This window comes from Aphelocoma coerulescens, chromosome 3 (assembly GCF_041296385.1).
Source record: "Aphelocoma coerulescens isolate FSJ_1873_10779 chromosome 3, UR_Acoe_1.0, whole genome shotgun sequence".
Classification (NCBI taxonomy): Eukaryota; Metazoa; Chordata; class Aves; order Passeriformes; family Corvidae; genus Aphelocoma; species Aphelocoma coerulescens.
In genome coordinates, this window is record NC_091016.1 from 56,250,108 (window position 1) to 56,272,572 (window position 22,465).

General features: G+C 35.2%; 1 protein-coding gene across 8 annotated transcripts in view; it reads left to right on the forward strand.

The window, feature by feature from the left end:
- Positions 1-22,465, forward strand: part of FMN2 (formin 2) — a 172,901-nt gene that overhangs the window by 37,726 nt on the left and 112,710 nt on the right. For all 8 annotated transcript variants that reach the window (XM_069010364.1, XM_069010363.1, XM_069010362.1 and 5 more), the window contains 3 exons: positions 1,242-1,408; positions 14,080-14,227; positions 18,524-18,585. In XM_069010364.1, coding sequence (XP_068866465.1) covers positions 1,242-1,408; positions 14,080-14,227; positions 18,524-18,585 — 377 coding nt within the window. The remainder of the gene's footprint in view (positions 1-1,241; positions 1,409-14,079; positions 14,228-18,523; positions 18,586-22,465) is intronic.

Consider the following 22,465-nt stretch of genomic DNA (forward strand, 5'->3'; position numbering starts at 1 on the left):
AATGTTCAATCAAAAATCTTGTATGTAAAAACCAGTAGAAGAATAATAATAATAATAATAATTATTATTATTATTATTATTATTATTATTATTATTATTCTAAATTACACTAAAATGCCTTTTTAACACAGTTTGGGTTTGTTTTGGTTTGTTTTTTTTTTTTGAAAATACCTTTGTCTTTGAATGAGTGGGTGAAAAAACCAGGCAATAGAAACTTATTTAGGTACAAACTGTATTCCTAGCTGTTTTATACTCAAACATTAAATTAACTTTTTTACTCCATTTGTCTTTTCTCTTTCAGTATATCTATTTAATCTCTTTATCAATATCACATAAATCTATAAATCTGAACTTTGGCATCTTTTTACATTTGACATTTTAGAGCTTAAGCAACTTAACGTTCTTACAATGTAGATTTTACTGCAACCTGAGTATGTGACTGATTTTTATAGTCTGTTTCTGGCTAACTTCACAAAGCATTGTCATCTTTCAAACCACTAACATTTTCTCCTCTAATATATTTTATAACATATGCTTTCCTTTCATGTTCTAGTTGGATAACAAAAGAAATTACTTTGATCATAAAATCTGCCCTGTAAGAGGAATAAGTATCTTCTTGCTCTTTAAAGGCTTTACTTCTCTGAATTGCTGCTTGTGACACTGCATTTTAGTTTGGAGCACTCCACCACTCTGGACCTGTATACAATACAATTTTATATGGAATAGTTATGAGGGTTTTTTGTTACTATTCTTTTATTGAGAGTGTCTCCAAAGAAACAGAGCACAATTTCTCAAAGAATATAATAACTTTATGATTCAAAAAACAAAGGCTCATTCTAGGAGCTGAGAGACTAAACTCTATACTGACTTTGTGTGATGTCTTTGAAGAAGTTGTTTCATCTCTTGATAATATCTTGGTTTTCCCTTCAGAACAATTGTACAGAAAATTGATGCTCCAGTAACAACTCATGGGTTTTGTACATATATATGTATACATATAATATATACATATATTTTCTTGAATGTCCTAATTCTTCAGGCTCCAGATCATTTACACTCATTATGTAGAAATATTTTACATTAAAGACTTACTATCAGATACATTTCTTAAGAATTCTTTTTTTTTTTTTTTTAATATTCTTTACTTCAGATAGTTCAGGTTTTCAATATGCATTGTAATGCCAATACCTGTGTTCTGCATATAGCTACAAATTCTTATTTCTCTCTCATCACATTGGCAGGACGAACTCTGCTGGAAAAGCTCTTCAGCCAGCAGGAAAATGCACCACAAGAAGAAGCAGAAAAACTCTGTTCTCGCATTATTGCAATGGGTCTTTTGCTTCCATTCACTGACTGCTTCAGAGAGCCATGTAATCAGAGTGCCCAGCAAAGCACACCCACGTTTGATGTAAGTACTGAAAAAGTTATCTTTTGCCTCTTTTTTGAAGCAGGACATGATTTGCTAATGGTTGATCCCTCCTGATAAAATTCTGTTCGTCATTTTAATGAAAATTGCCCTTAGAGTGACCAGCTATTTTTCTGTGCTCAGGTATGTACACTTGTGTATCCATCTAAGTATAAGAACGTTCTCCTATAACTTGATTTCTTTTAAACTCATATCTTAGCCTGCCATACTGTTCTTCATTTGCAGTTTTCATTAAGGTGTCTTCTTTGAATCAAAGCACTCTATACGACCACCAAGATTTCCATCAATAGCTGCTTCTCCAAAAATATAAATGAAAGGAAAAACAGAAAACAGAGGGTCACAAAATTTTACAGAACACAGACTGGATGTCTATGCTAGACTCTTTTTTTTCCTCCCCTGAAAATACTTTTGATACAAAATAGTGCAGGGGTCAGTGCAAGTTCTCTGGCATTCCAGCTATAGTGTTATCTGTGCCTGTGGGCTACCTGGCCAGGTGTTTGCATACTGTTACAAACCTGGGGTGTAGACATAACCTTACACACTTTCCCTTTCTCTTGGATAGTTAATTCAACATTAGGATGTCTTCTTGTTGTAAGCTATGGCACTCTGTACAGGTTTATTAGGCTAAAGATAATCAGGGATTTTCTCTTCACTAATTAGCTTCAAAATAGTATACAAGTATTAACTAATCTACTCAATAGTACCTTGCTGGTATAGTTAAGATCATCCCTGTTCTACACATTAAGCTGAAGCTTGGTTAGAAACACTCAAAAAAGGATTGGCATAGATATGAGAGAACATGATTTCTTCTTAACTCTTTAAATCTTTCTCATCTTTCCTGAAGAATAGTTTAAAACAATTGGTGAAGGGAAAACTGAGAAAATAATTTTTTCCAATGAATTCTTATACAAGTTTTCCTAAATAACCCAGTTTATCTACAAAATCGTCCCATGGTCCCTCTAACAATATTATATGCTTATGTTTTGGATTTGGTGTTTACTATTTAAGATGCAATATTTGAAACATTTTTAACTGGTTTTTGAAATTAATTGAAAAATCCAGTTTAACTATAAAACTGAGGTTACTCAGGCAACTTAAAATCACACAGCATTTGAAAGTACTTGGGGTTAAATATAAAAGTTACTGGAAAAGACAAGTTTCTTATTTTTCAGGTTGTTTAAAAGAGTCTGGTAATGTTTTCAGTTCTACTGCTGTTGCTATATATTCAGCAATGTCCTTTAGAGTATTGAATATCATATCCCTAAAAATCTTCTCTGTTATAAATAGATTTTTTACCAAATTCGAAGTTTTGAAAGAAGCAGAAAAGGCTTCTTTTTTAACTGATATACCATGCTTTGTGTGAGTAACAGGTATTTTAGTTATCTTTTGTTTAAAGTATCCAGCAGGAGGGACATATTAGTAGCCTAGTACCATGTCAACCATCTGTCAAGGTCAGGAATTTAAGATGTTGCTGGATTAGCAGTGTTCTTAATGTGACTTGGTCTATCAGTGAGCCACAAATGTCACAGCTTCTGTGACGATTTTTCTGTATAAATCCACTAAATAGATCACACTCCTGGTAAAACAGTGTCAGAAGTGGTGTATGGCCCTGTTATGTAACCAGTAGTTCACTCTTCTTCAAGGGAGCATGCAGCTGTCTTGAACACTGGGATCTCAATAACTGAATTCCCCATGGTGCAGAGCTGAGAGCTGCTGATACTGAGTTTTGGAATATGTTTCTGCTCCAGCCTTGGTGACCACAGTACAGGAACACTGATCAGTTTATTCATTACATGTTCTCCAAAATGAAAATATTTAGGCCTTGCAGTATAAATTCTAATGGCTGAAAAGTTGAAAATTCTGCATCTCCTAGTTTCTTTGAGTAAATAAAGTATTTTACAGGAATAAATGCTAATTATTACGTAAGGGAATGAAAAAATTCAAAATTAGCACCAAAAATTATGGTGGTGCTGAATATTGCTTAAAAAAAGGACATGTAAGGTTGGTAAGTCATGTCCTCTTTTGCATCTCTCTCCATGTTTGTACCTTGGGTTTTTTTTTCTTATTCACGTTTTTCTTGTTTGTTCATTTGCATTTTTTAAAATTCATTAGAGCAAGACTTAAATGTTGATCTAACAGATATCGAAGACACAGGAATCGGACTATCCTTAAGTAATACCTAAATTTCACCCATCTAGAATTAAGAGGTACATTTTTTAACCTTACTCCAAAACTGGGAGCAGAGCCAGACCCATATTATTCCTTCACCTTCAAGCTCATCAGACCCCCAGTTCAGTTTCAGATTGCCTCCAGCTTGTCTGATGTCATTTTCACTCAGCTGGAACTGCCATTAGCAAAGCTCCTGTAGCCCTGTCCTGGTCCCTGCCACCTCATTGTTCTTCCTCCCTTCATCCACCTATGGTGCTTGCCTGTTCCTTAATGTTACTTCTTTGGCTGTTTTGATTTTCATCTTAATCTGGTGCTTGTAAAGTCTCTTAGGTCACTCCTTCAGAATATATAAATTTTTTTGCAGAATTTCCAACAATTTTTCCACTGAAACCGTTTTTTGAATCCTGCCTATTCTCCTATTGTGACATATCCCTTGTATTTCTGAACTTTAAAGTACTATTTTTTTTTTTACATTGAATAAAATCCATGATTCCCTTCTTAAGTGTGGTCCCAGACACTTTATTTTTTGAAGATGCTATGTTACAGTTTATGAAAACAATTCAGTAAGTTTTGTTCACTATCAATTGTTCATGGCTTGAGATGAATATAAACAGATTATTTAAAAGTCCTCTCACTTTGATCCCCTTTTCTGGATTGCCTCTAGTGAATTTAATTTAACGTGGCTAATGCTGAAATCTCTTGAAATGTTTGCAATTGCACATTCTGATTATATTCTCATTTTCTTTATTATTCATGCCTGCTGGTCACCTCTGCTTTTCCCTGTCTTGGAAATGTTTATCCAAATCTTGTGTCTGTTTTCTCAGTAAGGCAAGAGATCTGGTTTGCTTTTCTTCTCTCAAGATATTCCAGGCTTCAGTGTAGGCCATTTAACAATGACACATGCCCTCTTTTTCATTTCTTCTTGTATCCTATTTCTTTCTCTTCCCTTCTGTCTGACTGCAATTAAGCAGTGCGTTAAAAGTAAAGAGAACTTTCACAGCTCTTAATTTCTTGGGCTGGTATTCTAATGTCTCCTAGAAGTCAGTTTAATTTAAATTCTTGGCACGTGTGTCTCTGGTGTATGCTATGCTTTGTGGATGTGGTGCTTACTCCTTTTTTCATATATGGTAAAAGTGAAGGATCAATAAATGCCAAATGAGAGCACAAATCTTCAGAGAATTAGCATCTGTCATCACATTTATGCTGCGGACAGTGTCTAATTTCCAGAGGCTTATATATTAGTCAGATCTTTGGATAGATTTTAATGATGATTGGAGGTGGCACGTTCATAGTATCTCTGAACTTTTTTGTCAAATTGGACCAAATGACAGAAATTTTAGAACTGTTTGAAGACCTTATGAGAAAACTTGCATGCTCAGTCTTGGCCTGTTTTATAATTTCTTTTGAAACAGATGATGGCAGTTGCCCAGAGTAAAAGATTAGTATAAAAAATAAAAGTTGAACAGAGCTTTAAAGTAACAGAAATAGACAGGGTTGGGGTTTTTAAGATGTTCATTGTTGAGAAGCGGTGGAAGCTTTTGGTTATAGCTCTTCCTACCTACTCTTAAAATGTTAAAAGTATCTTAAAGAGTAAGTGAATGTTCAGTGGCACGTTCTCTGTCTAGAAATATGTTGCCCTGACTGCTAGTTTCCCATTTGCTGGAGAGGCTGCTAATTATTGCTTCATGTATGTCATGATGACTTACTCATCAGGCTATCTTTAGTCTTTCATGCTTCTGCTAGTATACTATAAAAGAGAATCAGGGGGTTGAACTAAAAAATAAATAAAATCAAGTAATTAAATGGGTAACTTATAGAAAGATTAGTAAAAGCCTACAAAAAACATGTTCTCTGAAAAAATTGCTTGTCTTTTGAATAGCTGTTGACTGCTTGCCTTTTAAATTTTTCTCTTTTTAGCGGTTGTGAGTTATTCAAGAGGGTTTCTGAAGATTCAAATTAAAATAAAATATCTTCTGAGTGAATGATATAAAAGAAATTAATGCCTTGTGAAAAACTCTTCCATTTGTAAACCATAGAATCATAGAATCATTAAGGTTGGTAAAGACCTCTAAGATCATCAAGTCCAACCACTAACCTGGCACCATGTCCACCATTAAAGCATATTCCCAAGTGCCATATTCACATTCCTTTTGAACTCTTCCAGGGATGGTGATTCTACCACTTCCCTGGGCAGCCTGTTCCAATGCCTGACTACTCTTTCAGTGAAGAAATTTTTCCTAATATCCAGTCTAAACCTCCCCTGCTGCAGCTTGAGTACTTCTCCCCTTGTCTTGTCTCCTGTTAGCTGTGAGAGCTACCGATCTTCCTACATGTAGTGCAGCTGTAATCTTCAGCTTTTTAGCATGTTACCTCATTATATTATCCTATTAGAGTAGAATAAACATGAAATTGTCTTGGCTAAGTGGTCCATCTTTGGCAAGAATATAACAACAGGCAAGTTTTGTCTTCACCTGTTGGAGGACTGCAGCTTTAATAAGTAGAGATCTCATCCACTTAGGTTCTCTCTTAATATTCACAGAAGGTATAAGATAGAATCTGCAGAGAGCCAACAGTAATGTGTATAAATTATACATATTTGCATTAGAATTTAAACTGTTTATACACCAATGAAAGAAGCTGGCATTTTCCTATCAATGTGAGGCAACTTTCTTTAAAGTCTCAGTGCTAAGAAATATCGAAAGGACTTGGTGTTTGCATTTTATCCAGTAGTTGCAATTAGCACACGCTGTGGATGCGTAGTCCCTAATTAGGACTTCCCATTTCAGATTTTTCCAGTTCATTTTGTATAGTCTTAAGCTATGGGCAGTTTTTTATTTCATAGCAAGTTTCTATGTTTTTTCTGACAAGCTTTTTGAGTAACTTTGTGTTGCTTCTGAGCAATAGGTTTAAAACACTTAAACTCTTAATGAAAACTTAAATAATTTTCTGATAGGGGCTTTTTTTATAATTTTGTAAGTGCTTTTGAGAAGAAAAGCAAGCACACCTTAGTATCCATACCGTATTCCTTGTCTGAGGAACATAATCTCTATTTCACACTGAAGGGTCCAACAACTGCTTCTTTTCAAGTGGCACTAACCAGAAGTACCATCTTCTTTCATCTTTCTTTGGTTTGCTTTTGACTGGGCTATCTCTCTACATCTCTTTTCAGTGCTTCTGTTTAATCCTCTTACTGTATTGAGTACAGCTCTTAAGGCCTTCTTGATTTGTCAACAATTTCAGCACATTCTGTAATGAAATGGCTAAAGAACATCTTCTGGATGGTACCTTTCTTTGCCGTGCTATGATGTGATTTTATAGAGTTGTGTTTGACAGTTTGGGATAGGCACTGCCCCTTGTGCCATTTGTAGTTATGATGCCTGACTAGGCTGTCATCTGTTTCTGAAATAACGCTTCCCCAAGGAAGCAGAGAGACAGAGAGCATAAATGGAAAACACTACAAAAAATGGTTGTTTTCCTATTATCTCCTGGCCGCCTGTGGTGATGCAAATGCTTTCTAAGGAAATTAAGATGCTGCTTTCTTTCTGCTGAGTAGTAGCAGATGGTGGAACTTTGCAAGTCGGAAGGAAGAGAAATTAGTGACATGAAGGCTTGACTTAATTTGAACTTATTTGCACTGCTTATATCCATCTGAAAATTAGTGGGTAAACAGATTGCAGATAGACTCCTTTCTCAGAAGGCAGAGAGCCAAAATACCAGTGATCATTTTTTACCAAAGAACTTTCCCAAGTACTGACACCAGCTAGGAGAACTTCAATTCTAAACTGTAGCACAGAGCTGGCAACAATGCATGCAGCATTTCTTCAAGCCTACTTTCAATGCTTGGGCATATAATGTGTAAGACTGAATGTAGTCTCATTTTAGGAAATCTGTCAGAGCAGTACCTTGGAGTCAATAGTGAATAAGACTTTAAAAGTGAACAAGTGAAAACTGTGGACTACAGCAGAGAAAACAGATTGTTAATCTTCGTTGGTAGTGTAGGTTACCATGGCAGTTCATTTTGACTAAACCAAAGCCCCCATGTCTCCTCTTCCATTGCCCAGTCACACTTTGTGACACTTTGTCTTTTGTGGTGAGCAACTCTGAATATTCTTGAGTGTAGTGAAATAGAAACACTTGGTTGATCACTGGGCTGAAGTATTGCTTTTATGCTGCTTTCCTGCTCCCATTTTTTTTTTTTCAATTTTAATTACATATTTATTTAGAGTTGTTAGCTCTGGCCCTGCAGCTTTCTACTCTTTTTACTCCTTTTTTTTCTTTCTCTTTCTTCTTTCTGCTTATTTGTGGTGATGCTACTGTATGCACTATGCTTTATGTGTAGGATGTTGCTAAGTTTTCAGGTTTCTTTTTGCAATGAACATTTCTTACCTGCTTGTTGTTCTGAAGAACTGCTTCAAGAGCCATATACTGACTGTTAAGTTTATACCACCTGTTTAAATTTTTTAGTATCATTGTGCATATGGTGAAGGTGGTGGTCAGCCTGTCACCTCAAGAGATCTGTATATTCTATGACTTTCTCTAAGTTAGTTCTCTTTCTTCAGAATTTCATTCATAAAAAGATGGTTTTTTCTTGCTTGGAATTGTGAATAAATGGAGGGTTTAATTTGCATATATTGCATATCTCTCTTTCAAATAGAGTTTTATAGTAGTAAAAATCACATGATTAAATTGCATAGAGGTGAAAGGAATTTTCTAAGGAAGCAGTTTGATTTGGGTAATTCAGATTTTTCAGAACCCAAACTTACTGAAGAACTGTGTCAGTGTAAAGGAAAACAATTCCTGATGAAGGAGCTTCTTGTCTTGGCTTACATTTTCTTGTGAGTCAGTGAGAGGACAAACCATCAGGTCATGTCAGTAATAGCTGATAACCTGGTGGTCCTGGCATGCCGCCTTCCAAGTGGGTGTTCTCATTGGATGTGTAGAGAGGCTAGGTCTTGATCTCTTTTCTTGAAGGGTAGCCACTGTTCCCTCTTCCAAGGAAAGTTTACTGTAAGCTCACCAGTTGAACCTGTTCAGCTACATTAAGTGTAGAAGTTGCTGGGGAATAGGAAAACCAAGACAACAACTCTGGAACAGAATAAGAATAGATATGGAAATCTGAAATTTACTTTCCTGATTTCCTTTTCCCATGAGAGCTCTAACTGCAGGACTACTGGCTCTCTTTACCTCTCCTGGAATATTGTGTTGAATCCTGAGCAAAGTTTGATGGGATCAAACATATTTTTTCTCTCTGGTTGAGGAGGTTGAAGTCATTCCATGGGAAATAAATGTTTCATGATATTTGACACTTGAAGTGTTTTTAAATTCATTGTTGAGGCACATTGGTTCTCTGAAAAGAAAAAAAATCCCTTGACTCAAGTAAAATGCTTATGTAACAAATTTAGTTCATGAGGATAAAGTGCTGCTTCAGCAGCACATTACAGTATTATGAAGGACTTGCTGTTTTCAACCTTGGAAAGCATCTGTGCTCACTAGTACAGCCAAAGGTAGCACAAGTTGAGGGCCATGTTTAATTACTGCTCTGGTTCTGTCAGTGGCAAGACAGAGCTTTGTTACTGAACCTGTCCTCAAAAAGTAAACCACTTTCCCCATTCTTAAATGTATTGATTTCTGTATTTTAAAAGCTGCTTAAAATAAAGCAGTCTCCTGCTGCTAAGAGCATTTTGAGGTAGTCTGGCTCTAGTTTCTCAAACTAAAACCTTGGTTCTCCAATTAACTCTCTGTATGCAGTGGAGAGCATGCAGTTGGCTTTCTTTCATTTTAGAGGCTGTATACTTAGTATACTAGAATGATTAAACCTCCTGAATGGAAAAAAATTAATTCCTTCCATGAACTTGAAACAGACTAAATGCCAAGAAATTATATACAAATGTGGACAAGCTCTTTGGAGCTCTTAGCCTGGAAAACACCTCTGAGATGGAGTCTCGTCCCTTCTCATCCCAAGTAACAAAAAATTTAATTGCTCTATGCGTTTATCTTATTCCATCTTAAATACAGTTACACTTTTTCCTCTCCCTGTTCTTGTTCCATCTTAAATTCAGTTACACTTTTTCTTCTCCACATTCTTCAACCTCTTCCTACTGAAAAAATGTCATCCAGACTGATTTGATGAGTAGGAACCTTCCTGTAACTACTGCTCTGTGTTTACTCCTGGCCCATTTATACTCGCCTGTGAACACGCCAACACTTCTGTTCTCCCTTTTCAGGATAACTTCGAATGTTTATGGTTCTAGAGAAAAATTTTTCAAGTGTAATATTTAAAAAAGAAAATCTCTGCCAAATAGAGCCCTATTGCATCACAGCTCAACACAGGAACCACCAGGAAAGTTAGTACAAATGCACTGTCAAGTAAGGAAGTTTAGAGGTACTGCTAATGTACTTCCTCCCTCTACCGCTGTAGAGCATTGTGCTGCTGTACTGCCTCACCTTTCCCATCTGACTGTGCTTTGGTTTTTTTCCTTGAGAATTGTCAAAATACTTCTGGTCAGATTTTTTTCCCCTTGATTCTCACACTGCTAATTCATGCTTTTGCAGCCATTGGGGGCAAAAGTGTATACACCTATTGCTATTTGAACTCCACCTCCTATACCTCTTTTAAACCTTTCTTAAAATGGATATTTTTGTCCTTTGAACTGGAAGCAGATAAACAGCTGATTAAAACCAGAAATGACATTGAGCAGAAGGTTGTATCACCTATATATCTCCAGGAGCAACGCAGCATACATTCAAGGTTGCATATTATATTCCTACAGTGAGCAATACACTAATCTGTAACTCATTCTGTGGCCCAGGGAACAAAACTGTTCTCTCTATGAAAAATGTATGACCCCTCTTGAAAAATCTCTAGAGCCCACCAGATTCTAGAGAATCTCTCTAGAGCCCACTAGAATCACTTCAGATGTTTTCTGCAGGTCTAGCTCATGGCCATAGTTTCGGGTTCACTAGCCCCATGTTATTTTCTAGAGTAGCTTCCAACATCCATTTCCATCTTTAAAGATAAGCCAGAAAGTATCTACAGCTCAAGCAGTGAAGGAATGTATTTAATATTTAATTTATTATGTACTTGAAGTGTAACGCTGTGGTACCAGAGAAGGGAAAGTTGTAACAAAAAGCCATTCTCTGTGCATACTGAGAGCTGTCTGGGAAGAGAGTGAGTTAAACTACAGACCTGACTCTCTGCTAGCATCTATAAGTGGTAAAATGTATATTGATTAGGTACCATCAGATCCTGCAGGCAGTTTGCCTCGCCCATGTGCAGATGCTCTGCACTTTTGAGAACCAGTGGAAAGTGCTGTGTAAGGATGTGTGGAAATGAGAACTCTTCTTGGCATCATGTTTAGTGCGCTGGACTCAGACAGCTTGAAGATTCCAGTGTCTGCCCAGAAATGAATCTGAATAAATAAGACTGGGATCATTCATTACAAGGATATATATGTAATTTTTTCCCTCAAAAGAGAAGCTTTAAAAACTAAATAGTGGAGTTTGAGCAAGATGAAGTGGAAATTCCAGATGTATCCACAACTTGATCACGGTAAGTGTATTCACTGACTGTATGTACAATGATATTTAGTAAAAATTGCCTCTGAAATGAAAAGATTAAAGGAGAAAAGTTGAATGTGGAAATCTAGGTTCATGGATGATTGCTTTGCAATTATTAATACTAAAAACAAATCTGGATTTTTTCATTTGCATTATTTTGTTTCTTTTGCTTCAACAGGACTTCAGCAACACAGAATTGGCTGCATATATCTTTCTTCAAACTGTTCTAATAATCATGCACATTTATGGCATTATCAGATTTGAAAAAGGAGAAATGAGATGACTTAGTATATTAACTGACAAGGAGCTAAAGACAAAACATAAAGAGGATTAGGTTTTGGACCGTAGTTTCAGTGTGTAGGAATTAGGACATTCAAATGATTTGTATCTTTTGAAGGGCATGAAAGTAGACAGGGTTAATCTTTTCCCTTTTAAAGTGTAATTTATGGACTATCAACTTGCCTCCAGAGCTTCAGACTAGCTTTCTGTCATGAGGGTTTTTCATATTTTAAATTACATTTAAAAGCTTGCAAGTAATCTGAAAAAAGTTGTTGTTAAATACCTTGTTTATGTGTTGAAAATGGACATGTTTTCATTGTAGTGCAAGTCGAAGGCATTTTTGGAAAGTCTACATTTACATCTGTAAATTTCCATTACATGAGGAGTCTATTCCATTGTCCTTCTCTGCACTGAACAGTGAATAAAAAAATTCCCCCCCAAATGCAACACAAACAAATAATCCTGTCTTTTATACTCACAAAGCTCCCATGCTGGGTTAAGAGTTGTTTATCGAGTTTCGTGATGTTTTAATTTACAACTGCTTGTATAAAATATGCTGTAAATTATATCAGCAAGAATATGGGTACTTCATATTTTCTTACCTTCATAATGCATACCATCTGTACAATAATTCTGAGATTCTTTTTTTTTAAATATATTTTGATTCATATGGACTAATCTTACTTCAAGAATCTGTTGCTAAATTATTGTATTGTGTCTTTCAAGAACTGGCATGGTGAAATGTCATGCCCAGGAACAGTTTAACTGTTTGTCTTCCTTGTTTATGCTATGTCAGGATTATCTACAGTCAGTTGTCTTTTGTTTTACTGCCCTATAACCCTACCTGTAATCCTATTGAAGTCATCTGTGCTTAGCCAGTTAACCGTGTGCAGAGCATGTTCTTCCCTGTGTTCCTTGGACTGTATAAGGTGGTAGAGTGGGCAAGAAAAAAATTGTTCTGGTTTGTCTCAATGGCTTTTTCAAGTCTTATTTACCTCTGTGTTTTTGAGATTTAAATGGTGCAGAAACAAGACAAATAGCAAAATCCAGCACTTTTTCTCTGCACAGTATGTACAGGTAGGACTCTCCTCCTTTTTACTCAAAAAGTATTGGAAATTGGGCAGAAAGTCAGAAATACATATCCTCTAAAAAGCTGGAAATAGACAAAGGGAGAGAACTAAGTGATTCAAAGGACTGAATTAATCAAGCCTTTTCAGATGTTCAAATAGAGTAGCATGGTAATGGGAGAAGGAACATAGAGTTCAGGGCTATGTAAAGAACCTGATGTTATTTTTTTATTAAGCTTTTTATCCTTTTTTTTTTACCTCTAAAGTCAATGTACGTGTCTGGATTTTTGCCATGTTTTTTGTGCTGGGAAGGTCTAATGAGCTTCCTTTGACCCTGACCAAGGCACCCTCTAAAACAAAGCTTTTTACTTTATAACAGCATTTGTTTGTTCCACGTAAGTTGCTCTCAATAGAACATTATCAGTCTTAAAACAATTTCTTTTTAGGTAAGTAGAAACTTAGTCACATAGAATAGTGATTATCCCAAAAACAAGCATCATTTTCTTCTTCTCCCTGCATATCTTATCAAAGTTTATTATCTGTCAAATTTAAAAAAAAAAAAAGTTTTAATCTAAAAATTAAATATGTACTGGTTTTTACTCAGGCCATAGCATGAATGAAGTCTAATGAGCATCATCTTTATAAGAAGGTATTACTGTGATATGATTGTATTTTCGTCCTGTGACTCGATTTTTTTTTTCTAGTTTTGTACTACAACATTCGCCTCTTTCCACATCATTTACTAGGTTACTTGTGGAATTGCTGTAAATGATCTCTATAGAATTTAGAGTCTTCTAAACATTTAATCACAAGCTGTGCGTGTTGATGCAGACTAGGAGTCACAAGAATAACTACCTGAATTGTGGTCATTTGAAATCTTGCTGTTAGCTTAAAGCATAAGTTTGCCCTAGTTTTCATCAGAAAATCTTTATGTGTCCTACTTTTAATCATAGATTCAAACTCAAAGCTATTGAGCAATAAGGATGTAATCTGATTTGAGCCCAGAGGACTGAGAACACCTTTAGCTGTTTGTTTGTTTGTTTGTTTTCCTTTTATTGCAAAAGAAAACCCACCTTCTTATCTGCTTTTCTAAAAATATTAAAATGGAAATGATAAATGTAGGACTGTGAAGACTGCATATATCAGTTTAATTTATGCTGAAATAATTCTGTTCATTTTCCTTGCTTCTATGTTTGGTGTAAAAAGTTTATGTATGGTGTGGACTGAAATATTTCCCTCCAACCCATAAAACTGGCCGTATGTGATGAAGTGCAGTCATGATGGACAGAATGTGTTATCTAAGAAAAGAAGTGTCTAAGAGTTCGTTGCTCAAAAAAGTGCTGAACTGCATCCTAGCATGTTGTTGTGTTATAGAAAACTAAAAGCTTAATTTTCTGTTGTTAATGAACATAACTATTTTAATACAGATTTCTCTTAAGTCTTTATCAGACTGAAGAGCATAAAACTAAGTCTGTCTTGATATAGGGGATGTTGAGTTATTTGTACTGAAAACAAAAGCTTAGATATTTTGACCTTGTCTTTCTATATGAACTTTTCAACCTTTTTTTTTTTAAATCACAGCAAGACCAGCTTTATACTTGGGCTGCAGTTAGCCAACCCACACATTCAACGGATTACATTGAAGGAAGCTTTCCAAGGAGAATTCCATCTGCATGGCCCCCACCCAAACCTCCAGATGAAGAACAAAGACTCAAAATTTCAGAAGAAGGTACAGTTCTTGGATACAGAGAAGATAAATATATAGCATAGGGGAAGCTGCTGTGTTTTAGAATCTGAGATGTAAACTTGGTATCTTAGCTACTAACAAACACCTGGTTTTGAGAATCTTGGCTTAGCATCAGAAATAACGTTAGCTAGTATGAATCTAATAAAAAATATTCACCAAAAATGCATTCTTTTTGTTAGCAACCAAGATGTGTACCTGTGAGGAATGGATTTTGCTGGGTGCTGTGATCTTTATTCTTTTTCAGTTTACATACCTTCAGAGCTATTAGAAATGGGTTCTTTTCTCCTCTTAAAAATATGGAAAACTTCAGAAGCCCACTGGTGGTATACTGAAAGTTATTAGAGTGGTGTAAGGTATTCCTTTGTAGATTCAGCAGTCTCATGCTGACAGGGGTAGGAAAAGTGTATCTGAAAAAATAAATTGTAAACTTTGTTTACAAAGTCAGTTTATCTTAAAACTTGTGAGGTTATGCTGCCAGCCAAATTTCTGCAATCTTCTTCATGCTCTTTAAGATCTTCGTTTAAGCTGAGGATTAAAACAAAACCAAGTAAGAAAAAAACTCCCTTGTAGCTGACAAATTTAGAAAATAATTTCAAATCTGTTTACTCTTAGTACTGTTGATCCATAAATACCACAGGTTCTTGGAGGCTTCTCTTTCCATTAGTTAGTATTCAGCAGCTCTCAACACTTTAAGACTGCATTCATCCCCATGCCCTTCATGGAGAGCCACTGGGTATTCTCAGATTTTCCATTCCTTTCCACTCCTCCTTTTCATTGCTCAGATTTGAAGAGTTAAGTCATTTCAACAGATCTCTTTGTATTGCTTGTAGGCTTTGGGTGGCGTTAATTTCAGATTTGCTTCTCTTTGGGACTTCTCTGCTACTTCCTCTGGAACATGAGCAAAGTATTTCTTGCATGGACACCTTTTACCATGGCAACAATTTACTTTTACTGGTATCACTTATTCCGGTGCTCACAAGCAAAACAGCTGATACCAACAAAAATGCAGCACTGCTATATTGTTCTGTTCATGCTGTGGCTTTTACCAAATTAGTTCTATTGTGGAGATCAAGGAAACATTTCTGCGTCCATCTCACTGATTCAATTCAGAGTGTGGAACGCTGCAGTACTGGATTGTTGAGCTAGTCCAGTTTTTAACTGATGATCTACTGTTTTATGCTGTATTCAATGAAAGTGCTGCCATACATGGTGGTAGAATTCACTGTCATCTACTCTGAGAGTTGTGTTTCTCAGCTTGGAGACTTAGCTAATGGATGTGTGATCACAGTGTTTATGAGCATACTCTGCACTGGGAAAACAAAAGGGTGAATTTCAAATTAAATAATGTTGAGATTTTAGCCCAGCAGAGGTTGGTGCAAGTTAACAACAGTTTTGTTCTCTAAAATCTAGAAGAATGTTGATAACATAAAATATTTTACAATGTAAAGATAACACTTAGAAGTGTATTTTGACCAAAAGGACAATACTTGCAATTTTTAAATGTATTCATTTTATACACGGTTTGTTTCCATCCTATGTTGTTCTATTTATCATGCCTGCTATATGGATGTAATGTGTACAAGAATTGTCTGTTCCTTATCTCAGCCACTGCCCTCTCAAAAAAAAAGCAAAAATACTAAGAAATAGAGTTAGAAAAAATCAAAATACACTATTTTCCACTTTAATGTAAGTAGTTCTTAAAATTTATTCATTGAAATTTTGGTGTGATTGTTCAGTGTAGGACATGGAGGAAAAAGGAAAAGTTATAAGTTTTTTTGAATACAACTTAGGCAGGTGAATAATTTAACTTTCTTTAATTGTTCACATGCTTGCCATTTGGAAGAACCTGGAGGTGAGTGATGTGAAACCTGAGGATAAACACCTTCCTCAAAATTTGTAACTAAATTATTTTATGTATTTACACCTTTGCAATGTGTAGGGGACAAATACTTTTTTAAAGGTTTAAAATATTGTGTGCAGGCTAGCTGTATTTTGTAATATATAGAATTATTGCTGTCTGGGCTACAGAGATATATTAATACTAGAAACAACAGTTCCTTCATAAAAAACTCCATGCATTTTAGACAAAAACATGCATAGATTAACAGAGGAATGCAGCAGGATATTTTATAGAGTCTTTGCTTTTATTATATACGTTAGCATTAGAACAATAGTGGCCCTCAAAGTTTAAGGCAAGACAAAACTCTTCAATGTTTTAGGTAATCCATCCTAAATTAGCAAAGTAGTTAATCATGTGTTTAGTATAGTATGTATTTAATAGTCTTGCTGCCTGCTCTGTATCATGTGAAGCATTGCTAGAGGTGTGAAAAGGGGCCATTAGAGTGGTCAGGAGTTTTTGGGGTTTTGGGGCAGTGGGTGTGTGGTCAGGTTGATTGTTGTTGTTTGGGGATTTTTTTAGGTTGGCTATTTATTTTAAAATGGACATTTGGAAATACCTAATATGAATTTGGGTTCAAGTCATCAAATACGATAAAAACACTTTTCAGTTCTGGTTTCAGTTAAAGTGTTGGACAAAATGAGCCAACATCACCAATAAGATCAATGTGTATGGGACTAATTTTCTATTTGAATACCCCAAATCTGTTCCTGTCTCTTCTTATGGCATTTCACTCTACCATTATTGCATCTCAGCACATTGCCTAAATCTAAACGCACCAGGGTATCTGAAATTCAATCACTTTAATGCTTTGCTGATGACACTATTCTACTTAACATATAGGAAAATGCAAGTAAGCAGGCACTAGACCCCAGTCATCCTGTCTCCCCTGTGACTGTTTAAACACTTGTGAAGACAGTCAAAGATTATGCAACTTCTGCAACATGAAACAGTCTCAGCCCACTAAATATCACTGTGGGTTTACAACCTGAAATCTAAGTTAGTCTCTAAAAACAAAAAAAAACAAAAAAAACCAAAAAAAAAAAAAAAACCACCAAAAAAAATTGTTTGGTTTGGTTTAAAGGAAAGATTCATTTCTCATGTAGCACTTTTTTCCTTTCCCTAACTGTTTTTTTCTGACTGTGGTGGTAGTGCTTGGGTTTTTGTTTATCCTTTTGCTTAACAAAAATGGTTGGTTTGCTGGGAATAGATTGCATTTGCCAAATTTTGTCAAACTAACCTTAAAGTTATCTGCTCAAATCACCCTGACTTCAAATTATATTTAGAATCCTTTTTAGAAGGATAACATTTCTGAGGTAAAAATAAGCTAGACAATTCTGTCAATTTGTAAATATTGACCAATACATAGGAGCAGTCTGTTCCTATTTTTTAAAGTATTTTTAGACAAGGGAAGTAGTTGTGTTAATTTACATGGTAGAAAAATCATGAGGGTACATGCCTAATACTAGAAAATCAACACAGAATAAGCCTGTTGTGAGCAAAGATTGAATAGTGTTAACATTTCCCTCACAGAGAAATCTAAAATCTAAATCATGAGTTATTTTTTCTTAGGTGCAGCTAATCCACATCCAAGTAAAAAAGTTGTGGATTTTTAATTTTCAAGAGTTGCAACATAACTCACACTTGCAATGATTCTTCCTTCTATGTGTTGCTTCCCAACAGCTGGGATTGTCAGAAAGCTGTGAGGAGGCCAAATGTCTAGGAATTATGAATCCAGAGGCTCTGGTTCACAGCTGCTTCACTCTTTCTGCAAATGGTCAAGAGATTTCTCTGTTGAATAGTGGTACCTTTAAACACATAGGAAGGATGCCACACATACATCCTCTGGGCAGGTGTAAGAAAAATACTTCTATTCTTGCCATGTGTAAATAATTAGGCTATGATTAGTAAAGAGGCATCATTAGCAGTAGCTCCTAAACTGATTAAAAATCTTTACACTGTGTAGTTGCTGCGGAGTTGTTTGCTTGTTCATTTGCCTTCTTCTCATTATTTCCTTTTGGGCAAGGAAACTGAGGTGCAGTGAGGTTCCTTAAGGTCAGCAAAGTTTTAAAATAAGAAATACGATCTAGTTGTGGAGTGTCTTATGTTTTGCTGCCCTTTTTTAGATCTGTGTTACTACCTATGTCATTGCCAAGTTTTCAAATTTCTGTGGCAGTGGAGGAAACGAAAATGTAGTTAGCAACAGTCATCAGTTTTAAGGACAATTAATTTAAGAGATAATTTGGAAAGTGGGACAGCTAATATTGTTTTGTTTTTAACTCTACACTCCTTTCATGAGTTTCTTAATGTGTATTTCAAAAAATCAATGAATTTTTTATATATATCTAGGATTTTAAAATCTATCTTCTTTTCAAATTCAGAGTTGAAATCTACAGTCCTAGAAACAGAGAAGCAATGCATAGATGGTGTTCAGCGGGCACAGGTAAGATTCTAACAGAAATATTTTCTCATTTTTTAAAAAGAGTGCAAAAAGAAGTACTTCTTTCAGACATTTTTGAAATAGTTTTGTGTACTGAGTGTTCTGTATGAAAAACTTCCAAAGTGAGGGTGTTTTATGTGTTCCATAGAGTATCTAGGTATAAGGATTGAAGGTTCCTGCCTGCCTAAAGTGATTTTTACAAAAATGTTATTGTTCACTCAAAAGTAATTTAACCCTCTGATGGCATTACTAAGGAATAGTTATAAAAGATCTGGTTATAATAGCTAATCTACAAAGGTTCATGTAAGTAATAGTGGCAGGGATTTTTTTCTGACTCTCTCCTCAAGCTTATGGCAGCGGTAGTAAGTGAACAGGTTTAAAGGGCCATGCTGGACTTAAAAAGGAGATGGTCTAATACTGGGACAATGGAGACATTCTGGGTTGGACTTGTGCCACAGAAACACAGTCTATCATATTTTTCCAGCATGTCACCATACATGTTCTATACTTCAATAAAGATGGTACCGTTTGATGGGACTAAGGAACTTCAAATTCTGTTTCCTCAAAAGGAAACAGACTTATCTTACTAGGGAATAAGATAAGGGAATATTCAGTTGTTCTGGAAGTCATTAGAAGGAAGACTAAATTCTGAAATCTTGTTTTGAAACAAGGAGTGACCAAAAGCTCTTGGAATCTCTTTTCTTCCTCCTCTGTTTCTCTCCTTGTTTCCCCTTTTGGGTTTGTTTGGTTTGGTTTGGGTTTGGTTTTCTGTTTGTTTTTTTTTGTTTGTTAGTTTGTTTTTTGGATTTTTGTGGGGTATTTTTTGTTGTTTCTTTTGTTTTTTGGCATTTTTGTTGTGGGTTTAGGGGTTTTTTGTTTTTTGGTATTGTGGGGCTTTTTGTGTTAGTGACAAGACAATTCAAGCATCACTGCATCAAGTAGCATTTGTGAAAATGGTTGGTGATTTGCTTTTCAGGGGGAAATAAGGAATGCCTAGTTAAATAAGTACTACTGATCATTAGACTCAAAAATTTAATATGGGCTTGATCATGTATTTTGTGAGCCATGGGTGGGGAGAGTACATGTATTAACTTTATGGCTTCTATCTTGCCAAGCAACTTTGAAAGAGTTGGTTCTAGTTGGTTACCTAAATTCTGCTACTTTCATAATATGGAACATTTAAAAACTACAGCTCATTAATTAAAATGATATTACAAAATAATTCTACATTGCAGTATTTGAAGTTTAAACTAAAATATATTTGTCCCATGATATTTTTGTATTTCAGTCACCCAGGTTCAGGAGCAATGGTTTCTAGTATTTATTGTGGAGAAGTACTTTTTCCCCTATTCTTACAGAAAGTTATTGCATGTAAGAAGCATATTTAATTGGTCTCTAGTATTTTAATTCATTGCAAGAAATGACCTATTATAAATGGTTTTCTTATTGGAAATGTAATTAATTGAAATAGGTTTATGAATACTTAGGTATTTTACTATTTAAAAAAAGTATTATGAGAATTACTATGAGAATGACGTTTAACCAGGAGCTCTGGAGCACTGTGTGATTGTTTGAACAAACAGCATTTGCTTCTGGTTGGCAGCTTTTCTGTATTTTTAAAACTAGTCTATTATGTTGTCCAATTACTGAATTCCATCTGCTAGTGTTTAGGAGATCCCCATCCCTCTTTTCAGTGGTGATTTCTTATGACAGTAACATGAACTTCTTCCATTCTATACTATTACTCATCAATGACCTGCAGAACTAACAGGATCACCTCACTTGCAGAAAGTCATCTCAAGTTTTTGCTGTATTATGCCATCACCATTCTGGTTTATTTTGAAAATCAGAGTGGAAGATTTTTAATTTGAGGAACTGTGTGTGGATAAAATGTTGTCAAATATTTAAATTATTTCCATAGTGTCCCAAGCAGTTGAGCATATTCTACCTATACATCAGTGTTTAACTATATCAATCTATGAAAATATCCAGAAAGTAGAATGGCCACCATGTTTGTAGGTAAATCCTTTACTACAATCAGATCATTCTTGGTGTTATTTTTACTTTTTTTAAGTGATCAAATGCTATTTCTGTAAGAGATCTATAAGAGTGTTTCTGTAAGAGATCTACCCTCTTTTGTTATTTGTCTACTGTTTTAATTTCTGAAAAAAGCATGCATTGGCTGAAGTTAGCCTAGTAGGTGATTTTTCTCTTTTTCTTTCCATACATAAATGAAAGAGAGCTATAGTGTAAAATTTGAAATTGATCAACTAAGTCTACCAACAGACTTCTTCCCTCTCCTTTCTCTGGGAAAAGACATTTCCCACATACTAATATAATTGAAGATTATTGGCCAGAACACAATTGTAACTTGATGTGCTGATAAATTATCTCACTACTGATAAACAGTTAACGAAAAGATTCAGAATAATTTTAATTTAAAGGCACAAGTAATACAGCCTGGATTCTATACTTTCTTGTCACTTGAAGGGGCTTCTTTCTATATATCGTTTCTATTTCCTTATCTTTACAATGTTAGATATAATCTGCATGTTTTGCAGCATAATTTCTGCAAGTTTTATAAGAGTGATTTTTTTGAGACTAAAATACCTAATTTTTCAAAATTACAGCTAAAAAAAATGAAAACCTGAGGGTGTGCTTGTTTTAGTACAGGAATTGTTAAGCGGTGGAAAAATAAGAAAAATTGGCAGCCATTTCAAGTCCTGGTTTTGAAATGCCAAATAGCAACAATGTCTGCTTAGTCTTCCCAGAGTGAACAGAGAAAGTTTTGTTAGGCTTAACTCCTTTAGTGAAAGAAGAAGAGAAAAATTGAATCCTAATTTAGAAACTCCAGCTTCAAACCTGATCTTTAAATTTGACAGCCGTACTTTGTGCAAGAACCAGTTTCTGCTCTGTTTGTATCCCTTATCTTTTGTACTATCCTCACAATTTTCCTTACATTTTAACTCAATTTTCAGAGTTGCTTGATTTTATTTACATGGTAGGTAAAAACAGACTCTTAGCAAAAAGAAGAAGAAAAAAAACTCCTGTCTTTTAATTGTAAAATGGGTACATGAAAACTAGGCTTTGGTTAGTAGTGGGACATCACAGAGCCAGAAACCTAAAGTTGTTTGAAAGGCACCTAAAGCACTGTCTTATACACCTTATTATAAAATAATTTTAAATTTCTATTTTTGATCATTTGTGATGAGAGTCTATTCTGTGTACCAATTTTAAAAACAAAGCCCTTATTACATTTGTTTAATTGTCAACATCCAGATATAATGAATATTTCATGCCACTTCATGCCTGGTCCCTGTAATCCCATCTTGGGAGACAAGTTTTTGCCAGACTGTTGTAGTCTCTATCAGTTTGGTTATAAGATAGTTTACACTGACTATTTAGACTATATTTACATCAGAAAAGCTTGTCATCAAAAAATTCAAAAAAGCTCATGATGCTTCCGTCTTAGTTGGGTTTGGTTCACCACATTTTACCCAACAAATAAATCCTCAACCAAAATTATATGCCTTTTTGGAATTCCAAGTACTTCCACTGGGACTAAAAGCCAGACAAAATGTTGGCAGTTCTGAGGTGCTGAAGACTGGTTTCTACTGCATAATCTATTGGTGCACTTTGCAGCAATATCATAGGGAAACAATGCTAATCTTAAAAAACTTAAATTACAAGGTAGGTTTTGCCATCTTGAAGATACTTTCTGCTTTTAAAAAAACAGACTCATGGAGTGTATCTTTAGAATATTCCTAAGCAGCCCACTTTACTAACTCCTCTCTCAGCGTCTCAGTAGGAACCTTTCTTCTTATGCTAGATTTAACTATGAATTATTCTAATTCCTTAGGGTAATAGCTTAGTGATATTGGAA